The sequence below is a fragment of the Huiozyma naganishii genome, chromosome 8, assembly GCF_000348985.1.
Source record: "Huiozyma naganishii CBS 8797 chromosome 8, complete genome".
NCBI lineage: Eukaryota > Fungi > Ascomycota > Saccharomycetes > Saccharomycetales > Saccharomycetaceae > Huiozyma > Huiozyma naganishii.
The window spans coordinates 309015-324405 of NC_035929.1; the positions used below are offsets into that span (position 1 = coordinate 309015).

Here is a 15391-nt window from a genome sequence, read left to right on the forward strand (position 1 = left end):
CACTAATACATCAGATATTCCCACAGAAGGACATCTAGAATTCAACAAGTGCAGCTGCAACCGCAGCTGGAGCAGTTGTCACCACAATTTGTTGAGGAGCAGTCACAGTTTGCGTAGTTGCCTCTTTGCTCTGCATGTACTCCTGGACCGCCTTCTGAAATATTGCCAGTAGTGCTGGATCCACAGGTGTGTCCGTAGGAGTAGCAGTATCAACGGGGTTATTTTCGTATACGGGCTGTGTATCGTTGCCCGTTTTTTACAGACGTTGACTCTCCTTCAAAAAGAATTGATACAAAAGGATATCGTTGAAATAATTCTCTTGCAGCTCTGCATATTACTTTTATCAAGCTTCCACTAAATAGCAACTTGCATTCATGAATTGCATATAGACAAACAGGGTCATGTCTCAGCGTTTATTCCTCACGTTGGTAAATATTATTGCCGCAGCTGCGTTTGATACGGCTGCCAATTTGGAGGCCCCAGTAGAATTTGGACTTATTGATATTGGGAACGTCAGCTTCAGTGCAGATCCCCGATTCACCTCAGGACACTTGACTACGGGTGCGCCGTTAGTAGTGTACCAAGGTAAAACAGATATCAATACGACACTGTTACCGTACCCAGGGTCTGACTACCAGCCAGATTTGGAGGGCATACAGGCCTTTGTTGATAAGATGAACTCACCACACTACGACGGCTTAGCAACACGTGACTACGATTTGGAAGGTGCCCAGTCAGTTACTGTCGCTCAAGTGTTAGACTTGTTGGCCATGGGACGGACAGACCGTGACAACCTTGGGTACAAACGCGATGACTGTAATAATGGGTACTGGCATAACTTTACCAATAAGTTATTTAGAGCATACAACAGAATAGACGAGAAACTTGCTTCGAACGTACTACAATTTACATGGTCTTTGGCTACCTCGGTCCTAGGTGAGATGTCTGGTTACATACAGCTGGGTCAACAGTCAGCTGCCAATACCAAGGCAGCGTCACAACCGCATCAATGTGCAGGGCGCTCTGACTGGCTAAACTATGATGCGTCTGATGGAAAGTGCTATACGTACTGGGTGGGGGTAGCGCCTTGGACAACCGGTCCGAACTGTGATACTACTGCTCGTGAAGATTTGATGGCATCAGCTTTTGCGTTCGCTTACGAGACTTTGAACCAGGTCAAAGGTACGTCCATGTGTGTATCAATGACCCACGATGGTACTTGGCATGCTGATGTACGGATTGCACGGTGGGAGGAAGCTCAATTTTGTGGTATTAACTTATGGAGTATTCCGTGTGACGACGCAAATTTTGTTTATGGACCTGGGCATGATGAGTTGTAAGCGTTGTAAGCAGATTTGCACCCCCCATACAAATATATAAGTAGAAGGGAGTTGTGTGTCGTGACTGAGAGCTGTGTAAGTTCGTGGTCAAGAACTGTGTGAGTTCTTGTTACACACATGTAACACGGAACTTTCACAGTTCCAGTCACGAGACATCGCTCTCAATCACAACCTCTCACAGTTCTCAGTCACGAGACGAACAGCTCTCATACAAGACGCACATCTCTCACTTACGAGATTCAACACAAGCCTTCATTCACGAAGCATCCCACAACAACATGCTACAACGCATGAAACACGTAGCAAGATGTTACAACACATGAAACACGTAACAACATGCAACATGCAAGCTACGTATCTATTACCCAGGGACAGACCCAAGCTAATGCGGTCTGACCCGCTTCACCAATTATTATATAAAGGCCACGGATTCCAGCCTTTGGAATCCTCGGCTCACTTCCTTTATATATCTTCTCTTCCTCTATATTCCTTATATAAGAGTTCAACAGTAATCAAATTGTCCGGCAGAGGCCCTATGATGGCGTAATCACGATTTTCTTCAATCATAGCATGAGTGCCTAATGTCGGAATAAGGGCGCTGTGGACCTCATCCTATTGTGGACCACTGGATCGGCTGGACTTGTTTTGGTCATTTCCGTTGGGGTTCTTGTTGTAAACCTTGTTCCCGGTTTTACCACTGTCCGAGAACTTGTCGTAATTTTTCCATTTGTTGGAAGACTGCGCATCGCGTTTGCGATGTTTCCCTCTTGGGGTGTCATCGTCCTGTGACCGATTGCGTTTTCCGGTCCACTCCTTTTCGTCGTTCTTCCATGATGACATCATTTCAACAATTAGCTGACGAAATCCCAGCTCAGCTTTGTTGCGATAGTCCTTTTGGTACGACGTTGGGTGTAATCCAAGGATAAGATATCTCGCCAATTCTTCGGGCTTCAGCGTCTTGAGGAACGAATCATACACGTCCATAAACTTTTTCAGATCCTTTGAGGACTTAATGGGCTTGCGGACGACGTTCGCGATTTCTCTAATGAGATCTACCTGATAGTCGTACGCCACTGCGACACTTTTGATAATGTCGTCAGTGGTTAGTGCGTGCTTCTCTTCCGTAGTCATGTTCTTTATGAACTGATGGAACATTTTCAACGCGCTCCCTCGAAAGGAGTTCATTGCCATGGTATAAGGAGACAATTCTAGCACTTTTGCGGGTCCATTAGCTATATCCAGAAATGCTGACTTCCATTGACCAAAATCCAATCCTTTTTCTGGTTCTCCGCTGAAGGTGAACCCTTCACGCAAAAATTGTTAGTCTCTCCCTCGCAGTTACGATAGACGACTCCGCTAGTGCTGTTGAGATGGGAAATCAGAATATGATCATCTCATACGGACTGTTCTATAAGAAAAGTTTTCATGCAAAGAGCTATTGTCGAGATAAACTTCCTATAGCTTTACACAACACTTTATGTAGACTTGAGCCCGCAAGTGACGGCTGCAGGGACCCTACTGGTTTCCACATCTGCAGCCAGTTGGGGCCGTTGGGCTGTTACAACCCCACAGCCATATATGTCGATCGATTGAGTGATTCTACCATTACTAGCTGTCTCCCACAGAAGGACTTCTAGAATTTAACACATAAGTCAGCAAAACACGATATTTTCATCTCTAAAAAAATATTACTTCTCTTTCGCTTGGTAGCAGTTGATGATGTGTGTCAAATTTACCGGTAGTTCTAAGTCACGATAGCCTCAAGAACACTGACAGAGTGCAACAGATGCCGCTTAAGGGCTCGAATACGACAATATACAAAAACATACAAAAAACCAATCGCTTGATTTCGTATTCCATGATCCTAATCTGTTCATAATATAACAAAAACGCAATTTTCGTTATTAGCGATATTAAACGTTATTATTTTATTTTATCATGTGACTATAAATAATATTTATTATAAATAAAATAAATTTATAATATATATATTGTGTATGCTATTTTGTATAAGTTGCATCAATTTATAACATAGATATGGTCGTTACCTCAAAAATTCTAAAGTTGAAAAGAAACCACTACAAATGGTTTTACACCAAGACAAGTTGCAATCGGCTCCCACTCATTTCGATGTTTTCTAGTACATCATATGAAATTGGAGCAGTATATTGGGACTTTTGTTGTTAAATTCCAGGAATTTTTTTGTGGGAATATCTGAGGTATTAGTGACGGATACGTCACTCTATGAAGCATCAGATATGCCTATTGGGTTAAAGCAACCCAAAGGTCCCAACCGGCTGCAGATGTAGGGACCAATAGGGTCCCTGCAGCCGTTACTTACAAGTTCAATTCCATTAAAAGGTACATAAAGTGTTATGTAAAACTACGAGAAGATTATTTTGACGATAACTTTTGTTCCACCAGTGGCTTTCTGAAAAGGAAAGCTTTCGATAACGCAACTTCATTTCACAATGGTAAAGAAGGTCAAGAAGCTGCAACATTACGATTTGAAGAACAGGCATACACCATACAAACACTAGAGCAATAAGAAGTGAATTCACCAAAGGTTTTGAAAGTAACAGAGTTCTAAATGTTGCGACGTGGCGCAGGAAGTAGTCCTGTGACACATCATCAATTACGAATGGCATGTGACAGACAAAGTATGCCGACGCAAACTGAGAAATAACAGAAGAAGTTTTCTGTTGGATGAAGACCTTACGTCTTCGGCACTTATGTACAATATATAAGAGGGTGAACTAGTGCGTCACTTATCATATACACTATGTCTTCCGAAGTCAAAGACATCCTTTATAGTCTTAGAAACCTACACTAAAAGCTTATCCGTACGTTTCCACGTGTTGCCAGCACCGGAATTCTTGGCATTGCATTTTCTGTCTCGTATCTCACAAGCTTCCTCGAGTACCTTCATAGGCCTCACGTATTCACACATAAACAGGTGCTGGTGCACATAAGTATAATAGAAGACCAGGTAATCGTCTATCGAAATGGGAAAATGATAAAAACCAATATACAGAGATACTTCCTACAAAAACACTCCAGAAGCAAAGTTCACGTACGGAGGCATTCTAATATATTCAAACAGCCCTGTGTCATGGATATCTCGCAAAATTGTCTGCGTTGTTCTGCTAACTACAAAGCAGAATATGTCACCGCAAATGAGAACGTCAAAGGAACCATTTGGTTAGATGTGATACTTTGAAACTTCCAGTGTTCGGTAATAAAACCAAACATATCCGTGTGCGATACGTTTTTATTAGGGAAAACGTTAATACAAGTGGTATACTACCGAATGTAACACATTTCTGATTTTTATTATGCTCCAAAATTGCTTAGTATTTAAATTCCGAACCTCCATCCGCCAAAAAAGATAGCACATTCGCAGGAAGAGTAAATGGTGTCCGGAGACCCCAAATGACACATTTAAACCCAGTTAATACAGATTTATTTATAAAAGATTTGGCATACGTTCATTTTTCTTACTTTGTGCAGTGTATTATGCAGACAAGGCGTTCTCAGTCAGAGGTTCGGTATGGTTTGGTAATTTCTTGCCATCATTGGCTGTTTTTGCACTCTGCTGCATAGCTCAAAACAATATCATGGAGATGTACTTCCATTGTTGCAAATAGCTGCCCAAATTTTTCCCAAGTAGTGCAATGAAGTTTAAGGCTCTCCGCTTATTGATTTCTCTTACTTAACCCAATGGTGTCACATTCCAGCCTTTGGTGTTTCCCACAATACCACTTGTTAAAAGGTACGGACATCAACGTGAGAAAGGATTTTGGGTGAGGGCCAGTACTTGCAAAAGGGTGCATTATTACTCATCAGTATTCCTTTTCGAGTTGTTTTCATGGGTGTGACAAATTTTATCACTGCAAGCAATTGAAAATGGAAATCTGGTATAAAAAAAATGTTCGATATTTTCAAACATCTTGGGAGGGAGCCTTACAGTCAGTCCACGACATTCACGCGACAGCACCTTAAGTGTATCTTCTAGAGACCATGAAGTTACTAAGTCAAAAGGAGTCATCGCAAAATAAAGATGGCGCTGTTCTTCAAGTACAGCCTGAGGACAAGGAGGATCTTTTCACGATATATCAGCTTGTCGATGCAGATGATGAATTGATCTTTAAAAAGCTGTTCACCTCTACAATTGACGTTGACAAAAAGAAGAAGTCGACTAATTTGGTAAAGCTGAGAATAAAAGTACTCTCAAATGAGTTTGATATGAGAGATGAATTTTTGAGATACAAGGGGGTCACGGTGGAGGATGACACTGGTAGGGCCAATGTCAACATTCCCGCAGGCAAATTTATCAGCTATACCATTACCTATGCCTTTCCAATTACGATAATAAAACAGAATTTTGATAGCTATGCGAGAAAGATACTCAAGGAAGCGTGTAACCCAGAAGCTAAAGCAGATACTGCAGCTGTAGTCTTGCAGGAGGGCGTTGCACACGTCTGTGTTCTGACAGCTTCTTCGACAATTTTAAAGCAAAAAATTGAATACAGTCTTCCCAAGAAGAAGACGTCAACAGATGTGATGAAGTTTGATGAAAAGACTGAGAAGTTTTACAAAGCCATTTATGAGGCAATGAAAAAGAATTTCGATTTTGGAAAGCTGAGAATGATTCTGCTGTGTTCTCCTGGGTTTTATGCCAGAACTCTGTTGGAAAAGGTGACTGCATATGCTGGTGAAGAGAACAACAGTGACATATTGGGCAGAAGTGATATGTTCTTAGTAGCTCACTGTTCCACAGGGTATTTGCAAGGTATCACAGAGGTTTTGAAAGACCCAGTTTACTCTAGTCAGTTCAATGATACAAAGTATTCGAGGGAGGCCCATATCATGGACGAGTTTATGATGCATCTAAACGATGATGATTTTAAGGCATGGTATGGTGAGGCAGAGGTTATGAAGGCCGCTGATTTGGGTGCTATTCAGTATTTGCTAATCACAGACTTGGTTGCTCGTTCACCTGACTTGACTCAAAGAAAGAAATACTTAACACTGATGAATTCGGTTGAGAGAAATGGGGGTAAAGCGATAGTATTCAGTTCTTTGCATATTACAGGTGAAGAGCTCGACAACTTAACTGGCCTGGCTTGTATCCTAAAATATCCACTACCTGATCTAGACGAAGGATTTGAGGATGAAGGTGACAGCGACGAGTAAAGTTAAGCTATGCGGTCAGTCTTTACTAGCATTTTTCAAAGCGGTCATTGAGTCAGTTGTTGTTTCTAAGGTGTCGGTATGTCGAAAGATCCTGTTCAAGATGGTACATTGAGAAATCATCATTAAATTATCCTCAGTCAGGGACTAATGTGCAAGATATTCACGATTGTGTACACGCACGCGGACACTGGGTGTTTCAGTGGGATTCCGGGGTACTTTCTCACAAATAATTGGGCATGTACAATTAATAATATGTAGTTACATAAGAGCACAAAACGACTCCGTAAAATTCTACTTCCCCTTTCCCCTAGTTTGATCATGACCTGTCTCGCTGCTTTAGTCGACTTTAGGAACCTCTCTGTTGTATGTTTCGCTTTGTTTTGTTTCCTGAAATGGGGGCTTGCCCCAATGCTGGAGAAGGTTAAGGCGTTTCTGAAGCGTACAAACACTTGATTGTGTTATAAAACGTTTGACCCTGTATCTTTGCAACCTTAAGTTCTTGTTTACTTGCCGCCCTGAAACCGTCCGATCCAACCAGCGTACCGGAACCCCAAGCCGTGCCTCCGTTAATCTCTTCAATGTTGCTCAACTCCGGGAAAACGTTCTTGTACCCAAGTGGAATATAAATCATTCCATGGTGCACCAAGTAATTCAAGCAATTTGATATTGTGCTCTCCTGACCGCCACCATAGCTTGCAGTGCTGACAAACAGGCCGGCCGGTTTACCATTCAAAGTGCCGTTGACCCATAGACTCCCCGTTTGGTCCCAAAAAGTGGACCATTCTGCAGGCACGTTCCCAAATCTTGTCGGTACGCCAAATAGGAAAGCGTCATAATCCTCCAACACATCTTTGCCTGCAACTGGGATTTCAGTAGATGTTGCAGGAGCACCTAATTTCAAAAGAGCATCCTCAGACAAAGTTTCCTCTACTCGGTAAATATCAGCTTTTCCGCCAGCAGAAAGAACACCCTCCTGTACAACTTTGGAGAGTTTTTCAATATGACCAAAGGTCGAGTAAAAGATTATAGCCACTTTAGCCATTCTGTCAGTTCTTTCTTCGTTAAAAAAAGTGGGCAGGGCGGGGGAGGGGATACACTAGGAAACCTCCAACCTGATTACAAGGAAGATTACGCTATCTGCTTATATAAGAGGCACCCCCATAGTTGAGGGTCTTTTTCCTCCTTTGTTTTTTGACAGCAGGCAACCCTTTAAAATGTTGTGCCCCGTTGGGCCGCATTTCTTTCGATGTCCGAAAGAGGAACAACAGCTTTGATCAGGACATGGACCGTGATCGGATTTGGAGGGGGTGTGGGGGGAAGGTCATTTGAAAGTAAGTTGTGGGTCACTTGCTTTCGTTTGCTGCTGCCAATTGTATTGGAGGCATGACTTAGTCCCCTCAATTGTTCTGCTCGAGCACCCAGTATAAATATGGCGGAAGAATTGTGATTACCGGTTTATACGAAATCAGTGACCTCAACTTCCTCTACGATTAGGTTTCTAAGTGATGTCCTTCCAAGACGTGATGACACTGTGTCTTCTACAGTTACGTCTCTTATATCGGTTTCCTCGATAACCAAGTTAGAAAGATCACTTGCCTCGGCGCCGTATGGTTTACCCGTCAACAGGTTCAAAATTTTTGTACATCTTTCGTAAAGACCCTGAGATACGTCACGCACCTGCTCACTTTGCCCTAATACCTCCTCGCATTTGATTAAATACTGTGACTTTTGTTCTTCATTTAGATTAGCAACGGAAAGATACGATAGCATGGTATCCGTTTGGTCCTCCGGAAGTTGTTCCAAATCCAGAACAATATCAAGCAGAATCGAATTTGTTAAGGAGAGATTCGTGAGTTGGGGGTTAAGGGTGTTGTCATTCATTTGCTTGGATGTGTTCACGACGCTGTTCCCTGCGCACTTTCTTGCAAAGTCATCACATGTAAATGTGTTAAAAAATTTTAAGTCTGTTGCTTGTGGGAACACTGTGGAATGGACTCATGACCCGTTACCCTCTCTAATACAGTACTGTGAACTATTATAATCCCGACATGCGAGAACAGCAACTCGAGACATGCAGATGGCCCGTTATCCGGAACGTATATAAGCCGCAAGGTATCTGCATCAGCATTTTTTAAGACCGTCTCTGAATCCAGGACCCAACGAACAAACAAGTCTTAGACAAGCAAGTACAACTGATATGATTTGTTTAACTGCGTATACGGAGTAAATAACAATATCAGACCGTCCTTACACACTCTAATCACACTCAACCTGCTTTAACTTCTTCAAGATGTTTTGAGTTTCTGTGTTGGACTAAGGGAGTCCCTTCGGATCTGCACTGATAATCCAGAATAGTTGAACTTCCGTGTTTGGATTCTGCAGGTCTCTGCGAGCTTCCGCAGCGGTACAGATCTGGTAGTAGTCCTTCATGGTCGTCAGTTTTACGTCGCGGCCAAGTTCCAACAAAACTATGTCCTTAACTTCTTCTTTGAAAGGGATACCTAGGAAGCAATCGTGTTCCAAATTTTCCACTACCCACAACGCAAACTTAATCCGACGGGATGTTACAATACAATCCAAAACGATCTGGTTCGTCACATTCATCCGTGTACCGTTGGAGGCTTTCACCTGAGGTGTGTTCTCCCAATGGTGTTCTGTATAATAAGCAGGGCCTAGGTTAGCTACACACCGACTGGATATATAGTTGGATGAGGCGCCTGTATCTAAGAAAGCTGAAAACTCCTCATTACCCACCTGGACCTGTACACTTGGCAGAGGCCCTATGATGGCGTAATCACGATTTTCTTCAATCATAGCATGAGTGCCTAATGTCGGAATAAGGGCGCTGTGGACCTCATCCTATTGTGGACCACTGGATCGGCTGGACTTGTTTTGGTCATTTCCGTTGGGGTTCTTGTTGTAAACCTTGTTCCCGGTTTTACCACTGTCCGAGAACTTGTCGTAATTTTTCCATTTGTTGGAAGACTGCGCATCGCGTTTGCGATGTTTCCCTCTTGGGGTGTCATCGTCCTGTGACCGATTGCGTTTTCCGGTCCACTCCTTTTCGTCGTTCTTCCATGATGACATCATTTCAACATTAGCTGACGAAATCCCAGCTCAGCTTTGTTGCGATAGTCCTTTTGGTACGACGTTGGGTGTAATCCAAGGATAAGATATCTCGCCAATTCTTCGGGCTTCAGCGTCTTGAGGAACGAATCATACACGTCCATAAACTTTTTCAGATCCTTTGAGGACTTAATGGGCTTGCGGACGACGTTCGCGATTTCTCTAATGAGATCTACCTGATAGTCGTACGCCACTGCGACACTTTTGGTAATGTCGTCAGTGGTTAGTGCGTGCTTCTCTTCCGTAGTCATGTTCTTTATGAACTGATGGAACATTTTCAACGCGCTCCCTCGAAAGGAGTTCATTGCCATGGTATAAGGAGACAATTCTAGCACTTTTGCGGGTCCATTAGCTATATCCAGAAATGCCGACTTCCATTGACCAAAATCCAATCCTTTTTCTGGTTCTCCGCTGAAGGTGAACCCTTCACGCAAAAATTGTTAGTCTCTCCCTCGCAGTTACGATAGACGACTCCGCTAGTGCAGCTGCAACCGCAGCTGGAGCAGTTGTCACCACAATTTGTTGAGGAGCAGTCACAGTTTGCGTAGTTGCCTCTTTGCTCTGCATGTACTCCTGGACCGCCTTCTGAAATATTGCCAGTAGTGCTGGATCCACAGGTGTGTCCGTAGGAGTAGCAGTATCAACGGGGTTATTTTCGTATACGGGCTGTGTATCGTTGCCCGTGTCAGCAGGCTGTGTTTGATTAGAGTGTGTAAGGACGTTCTGACATTCTTATTTACGCCCTATACGTAATTTGTTAGATACTGTCTTTTTCGCCGAGACTATCCATTTAAGTAGAGATTATGAGATGACTTAGATGTAGTAGACTTCTTGGTTATACTATATAAGTATATGGTTCGATGGTCTCTTCTGTATGTATCAGGAAGATAGAGACCGATACTATGGATATAACTAGTCTTTATATATGTGATAATTTCCCAAATAGTCTCAGAATAGTGAGTATGTTTCATAGTATAATATGTTAAGTTCCACGTGGCATTTGTGTTATGCGCTTCATAGTTGCCAGGTATCATTAGCGTTTCACATTCTTTATGCCTATGATGATATCTTATCACCCTTATAATAGTCATTTTCTATATTTAGCATAATTATCCTCACAATGTTGATTGTGGAAAAAATTTAAATATTTGGGGAAACTTAACATTATATGATAAACTGGACTTTTAAGACAAAACGCCATGTTGTGAAAAGTAACTCTCCTTTAGTAATGAATCCATAACCTTTCTATTACATTAAATAACGTACTGTAATATTATTGTATGCTGGTTTGGGGTAAATAAAAACAAATATCATGATAGCCTGATAAGAAGTTTTCCTATTCACATCCGAAACAGCGTAGTTGTTCCAAGGTTACCAGATTCCTAAACATATATATATATAAGGGCATGTCACTCTACTTATTTCCTCTCCACGATCCATGGAAGAGGAAAGTATCGAACCATATACATATCAAAGTATATTATATATTAGTTCAAGAATCTACTATCAATATCTAAACCCTTACTTAAAATGGATTCTAACGACTACGACTCCAATATCCATCATTGCAATAAATAGCTCTCCTTCTACTGTTTTTATATAAATATTAGAACTTGAATCATAGACACTTTAAAAATCAGAATAGCATGCGCGTTCACTTATTTCTTAAGGCTGGCTTGGTGTTCAATGTAGAGTTAATACGTGCTGTACACGAATATGTAAGGTACTGTAGAAGGACTATCACTTTGAAAGGATCCTATATATCATATGTTACATGATGGCGTAGAGAAGTGCCGATGGGCTATGCTACTACGATGTAAGGTCTATCAATGCCAATTCATCGAGTTCATGCTTTTCCAAAAACTCTTGCAATAGCATAAAACACCTAGAAACAACGTCTTTGTTAGGAACCGCTTGCTCTTCAGATTTCTCAACCTTTTTCTCCTTATGATCAGTTTGAGTCGAATCTTGCGCGGTTTGTTTCTTCTGATCGTCAGCTTCTGAACTACTGCTCTTCGCCGAGTCTTCACCAGCTTCTCCCGCATCGTCTTTAGCTTCTCTTGCAACAAAAGCATTTATACTTTCCCTCTGCTCTTTGGTGTAGGTATTCCACGCGTTCACTTGCAAGCGGCATTTCTGTATCAAATCATCTCTGGACTTTGGAGAGAGATCTTTTAAGTAGGCAATAAGCAAAACGTTGTATTGGGTAGGAATTTCATCAACACTAAAGAAATGTCTGATCACCCAGTTCTGCTTTTGCTTAGAAAACTTCCAGACATCAACAACGGCATTGCTTTCGTCTACATCTACCTCTTCTTCCTTAGAATAATTTGAGCTCACAGACTCTAATTCATAAAGTTCTTGCGGTAATTGTTTATCAACTTTGAACTTGTAAAATTCTATAAGATACCGGAGTTGATCTTTCAAAACTTTACTCTTTTTCGTTTCTCTTACTTCCCTAGGTAGCTTTTCTCTTTTCTGTTCTCTCTTGGCAGCTTTCGCACCCTTGACTTTCTTTTTGCTGGGCTCATTACCACCTTTGATTATTTTCCTCTTCTCCTTTCTGGATAATGACCCAGAGGCCAAGTGTGTAGTGACATTGAATGGATCGTCATTGGCAAAAACACTGTCCTTTGCATCCTTCTGTTTTTCCTTTAGAACAATCCTCTTCCAGGCTGGGATATGTTCCGATGACATGGGTGACGGTGTATCTTGGTGTTGAACAGTTTCCGTCAACGAAGAATCGATGCTCATCGACTGTACCATATATTGTGGTGATTTAAAGTTCGAAAAATTTTCAGTTTCATAGGGAAAAAAAATGTCTGACGAAGAGCGAGTGGAAACGAATACCTGGTTCATAAAGGTGAATAAATCCACGCTTTACCCTGGAACATCTCTTTGCAAGGAATTGTAACAGTTTGGACAAACTGGAACTATGATATTCTATTTAATTTAGAACTAAGTACTTCCACAACCCAAGAAGAAGGAAACTTAAAAGTCGTACACTATGCCAACCTTCACAAATGCAGTTGCCATATTCTAAAACACCATTTTTGTTTCTCATCAAGTATGTTAGTTTGAGGGTTATCAAGATGTGTGCCCAGCCGACCACTCTTCAATTACCAACTGCTCTAGCGCTTTCCTCTATGCAGATTTCTCACCCTTCCTCAGAAACAAAAACATGGTATAAAAATCATTTACACGAAAATTTAACACCTCTTCTTGATAGAGGCAGCGAGGGCAATTGCTAACCAAAGCGTATCATGAGAAGAGTACTTATATCAGATTTTGATGAAACTATCACGGAAGAGGACACTATCAAAGTGTTAGGGCGTTTGCCATATAAACTTGACCCTGACTTTGAGCCTAAATGGGAGCATTTTTCAGACAATTACATGGAGGGTTGGTCACGTTTTAGTGTAGAATCACCACAAAGAGAACTACCGCTAGCTCAATTGACGCATGGGGGTATCACAATAGGAAATTATAAGCGGATCCTAAAATCAGAATTCGACTATCAACATTTCAACAGGAAAATCGAGCTGAACAGTACCAATGAATTAACTAAATGTAACGTTTTCCAAGGAATCACGCTAGAACAGATGGAACATTTTGCCAGATCATGTTTGCTTGACGGGACAGTTCGTATTCGAAGGGGTTTCCAGGAGCTGTTAACTACAAAATTTGACCGGGAAAACTTCTACATTTTGTCTGTTAACTGGTCCAAGGAATTTATTGGCTTCTGTGTCGGGGAGGACAAAATAGATCCGGCTAACATATCCTGTAACACACTGAAACTAGTAAATGGTACCTATGATGGCGCCTTTACTAACACAGTAGTTACTGGTTCCGATAAAGTGGTCACTTTAGAACGTCTATTGCAGCCAGAGGGTAAAACATTATTTAATGACGACGATATTTGGTATGTTGGCGACAGTGAAACAGATATTCTTTCAATCTTACACCCTCTTGTTAACGGGGTGCTTCTGCTTGACCCGAGTGAAAATGCCAAGAAATTTACTAAAATAACAGGCGCAGTTTTAGGTATCAACGAGGGCTTATTGCAGGACTATATGACCAACCCTAACACAGAGGCTGTTGAATTGACACAATTCAAAAAAGAACTGGGGAAGAAAGTATACTTAGTGAAGTCATGGGAGGCGTTAGACAAGCTTATAGTATAACCCTGCCCGACTTGCTATCCAGCTACGTTTCAGCGTCTAACTTAGCGCGTTCATTTCGTTTAAATCATCGTATACTTTTTATATAGAATCAATGAATAATCTGTACTCATCGAATTACCTTTCTGTACGAGTGCGCGTACGAAGGAAGGGGAGAAAGAAAAAGCGGGAGGTGCAATGTATAATTCTATAACATCCGTGCCACTTATTTCTTTTCCGATAGGAAGGCAACACCGGGCAACTCCCTACCTTCCAGCAGTTCCAAAGATGCACCACCACCAGTGGAGACATGCGAGATCTTCTCTGTGGCGCCGTACTTCTTCGCAACAGTGGCAGTGTCCCCACCACCGATGATAACTGTGTTACCCGCGGCACACGATTTCACAACGTCATCCAGCAGGCTCTTGGTACCTGCTGCAAACTTGTCAAATTCGAACACACCTGGAGGCCCATTCCAGACGATGGTTTTGGCCTTCGCGACAGTGGCTGAGAAGAGCTTTCTAGACTCTGGACCACTGTCCAAACCTTGCCAGCCTGCGGGGATACCTTGCTGCGCGGTGACGACCTTTGTGTTGGCGTCAGCTGAGAATGCGTCAGCAATGATGAAGTCGACTGGTAACACGATTTCGACGTTCTTAGCTTTAGCCTTTTCGACCAATTTGGGGACAATCTCAGCACCGGCCTTGTCAAAAATGGAATCACCAATTTCCGTCCCTTCGATGACTTTCTTGAAAGTGAAGGCCATACCACCACCGATGATCAACGAGTCGACCTTGTCCAGCAAGTTATCGATCAATTGAATCTTATCAGCAACTTTAGCACCACCCAAGATGGCCAAAAAGGGTCTAGTTGGGTTCTCCAGGGCTTTACCGAAATACTTCAATTCCTTTTCCAATAGGAAACCTGCTGCTCTCTGTGGTAAATCGAAACCGACCATGGAAGAGTGAGCTCTGTGAGCGGTCCCGAAGGCATCGTTGATGTACACATCGGCCAATGAGGACAACTGGTGTCTGAACTTTTCAATGTCCTCCTTAGAGGCCTTTACTTTTTGACCGTCAACCTTTCTGGACCCCTCTTCCTCAATGTGGTATCTCAAGTTTTCCAACAAGATGACAGACCCTGGAGCAGCAGCCTTGACCGCGGAATTGACCTCTGGACCCACACAATCACTCAAGAATTGGACCTTCTTACCTAAAAGTTTTTCCAATTCAGCGGCCACTGGAGCCAAAGAGTATTTGTCATTCCTTTCACCGTTTGGTCTACCCAAATGAGATGCCAATACAATATATTTTGGTTGCCTTTCCAAAACGTACTTGATGGTTGGCAACGCGGCGACAATTCTTTGGTTTGAAGTGATCTTCTTACCGTCCAGGGGGACGTTGAAGTCCACTCTAATGAAGACACGGTTCCCCTTCAAATCTAGATCGGTAACGCTTAGTTTGGAACTTAGGGACATTATGTAGTATGGACGAGGTATGAATCTTGGTCCCCTCAAGTGAAGGTTACCACGAGGAGACACAATCCTCCAAATAGAACCGAACGTCTTGT

The 15391-nt window shown here is 42.3% G+C and overlaps 8 protein-coding genes across 8 annotated transcripts; 3 read left to right on the plus strand and 5 right to left on the minus strand.

Moving 5' to 3' along the window:
* Positions 1 to 401: 401 nt before the first annotated feature.
* Positions 402 to 1340, plus strand: KNAG0H01740 (uncharacterized protein; the record flags this gene model as incomplete). Its single annotated transcript, XM_022609437.1, has 1 exon — positions 402 to 1340. One exon carries the CDS (start codon positions 402 to 404, stop codon positions 1338 to 1340), a length of 939 nt encoding a protein of 312 aa, XP_022465834.1.
* Positions 1341 to 1952: 612 nt separating this feature from the next.
* Positions 1953 to 2531, minus strand: KNAG0H01750 (uncharacterized protein; the record flags this gene model as incomplete). Its single annotated transcript, XM_022609438.1, has 1 exon — positions 1953 to 2531. One exon carries the CDS (start codon positions 2529 to 2531, stop codon positions 1953 to 1955), a length of 579 nt encoding a protein of 192 aa, XP_022465835.1.
* A 2829-nt stretch (positions 2532 to 5360) lies between these two features.
* Positions 5361 to 6536, plus strand: DOM34 (ribosome dissociation factor DOM34; the record flags this gene model as incomplete). The annotated part of the gene is made up of 1 exon (XM_022609439.1): positions 5361 to 6536. One exon carries the CDS (start codon positions 5361 to 5363, stop codon positions 6534 to 6536), a length of 1176 nt encoding a protein of 391 aa, XP_022465836.1.
* Positions 6537 to 6957: 421 nt separating this feature from the next.
* Positions 6958 to 7578, minus strand: KNAG0H01770 (uncharacterized protein; the record flags this gene model as incomplete). Its single annotated transcript, XM_022609441.1, has 1 exon — positions 6958 to 7578. The coding sequence occupies one exon, from the start codon at positions 7576 to 7578 to the stop codon at positions 6958 to 6960; it is 621 nt and encodes a 206-aa protein (XP_022465837.1).
* A 413-nt stretch (positions 7579 to 7991) lies between these two features.
* Positions 7992 to 8417, minus strand: SWM2 (Swm2p; the record flags this gene model as incomplete). The annotated part of the gene is made up of 1 exon (XM_022609442.1): positions 7992 to 8417. The coding sequence occupies one exon, from the start codon at positions 8415 to 8417 to the stop codon at positions 7992 to 7994; it is 426 nt and encodes a 141-aa protein (XP_022465838.1).
* Positions 8418 to 11471: 3054 nt separating this feature from the next.
* Positions 11472 to 12521, minus strand: RBP95 (RNA-binding ribosome assembly factor RBP95; the record flags this gene model as incomplete). The annotated part of the gene is made up of 1 exon (XM_022609443.1): positions 11472 to 12521. The coding sequence occupies one exon, from the start codon at positions 12519 to 12521 to the stop codon at positions 11472 to 11474; it is 1050 nt and encodes a 349-aa protein (XP_022465839.1).
* Positions 12522 to 12925: 404 nt separating this feature from the next.
* Positions 12926 to 13846, plus strand: CTO1 (Cto1p; the record flags this gene model as incomplete). Its single annotated transcript, XM_022609444.1, has 1 exon — positions 12926 to 13846. The coding sequence occupies one exon, from the start codon at positions 12926 to 12928 to the stop codon at positions 13844 to 13846; it is 921 nt and encodes a 306-aa protein (XP_022465840.1).
* Positions 13847 to 14048: 202 nt separating this feature from the next.
* Positions 14049 to 15299, minus strand: KNAG0H01820 (uncharacterized protein; the record flags this gene model as incomplete). Its single annotated transcript, XM_022609445.1, has 1 exon — positions 14049 to 15299. One exon carries the CDS (start codon positions 15297 to 15299, stop codon positions 14049 to 14051), a length of 1251 nt encoding a protein of 416 aa, XP_022465841.1.
* Between the last annotated feature and the right edge of the window lie 92 nt (positions 15300 to 15391).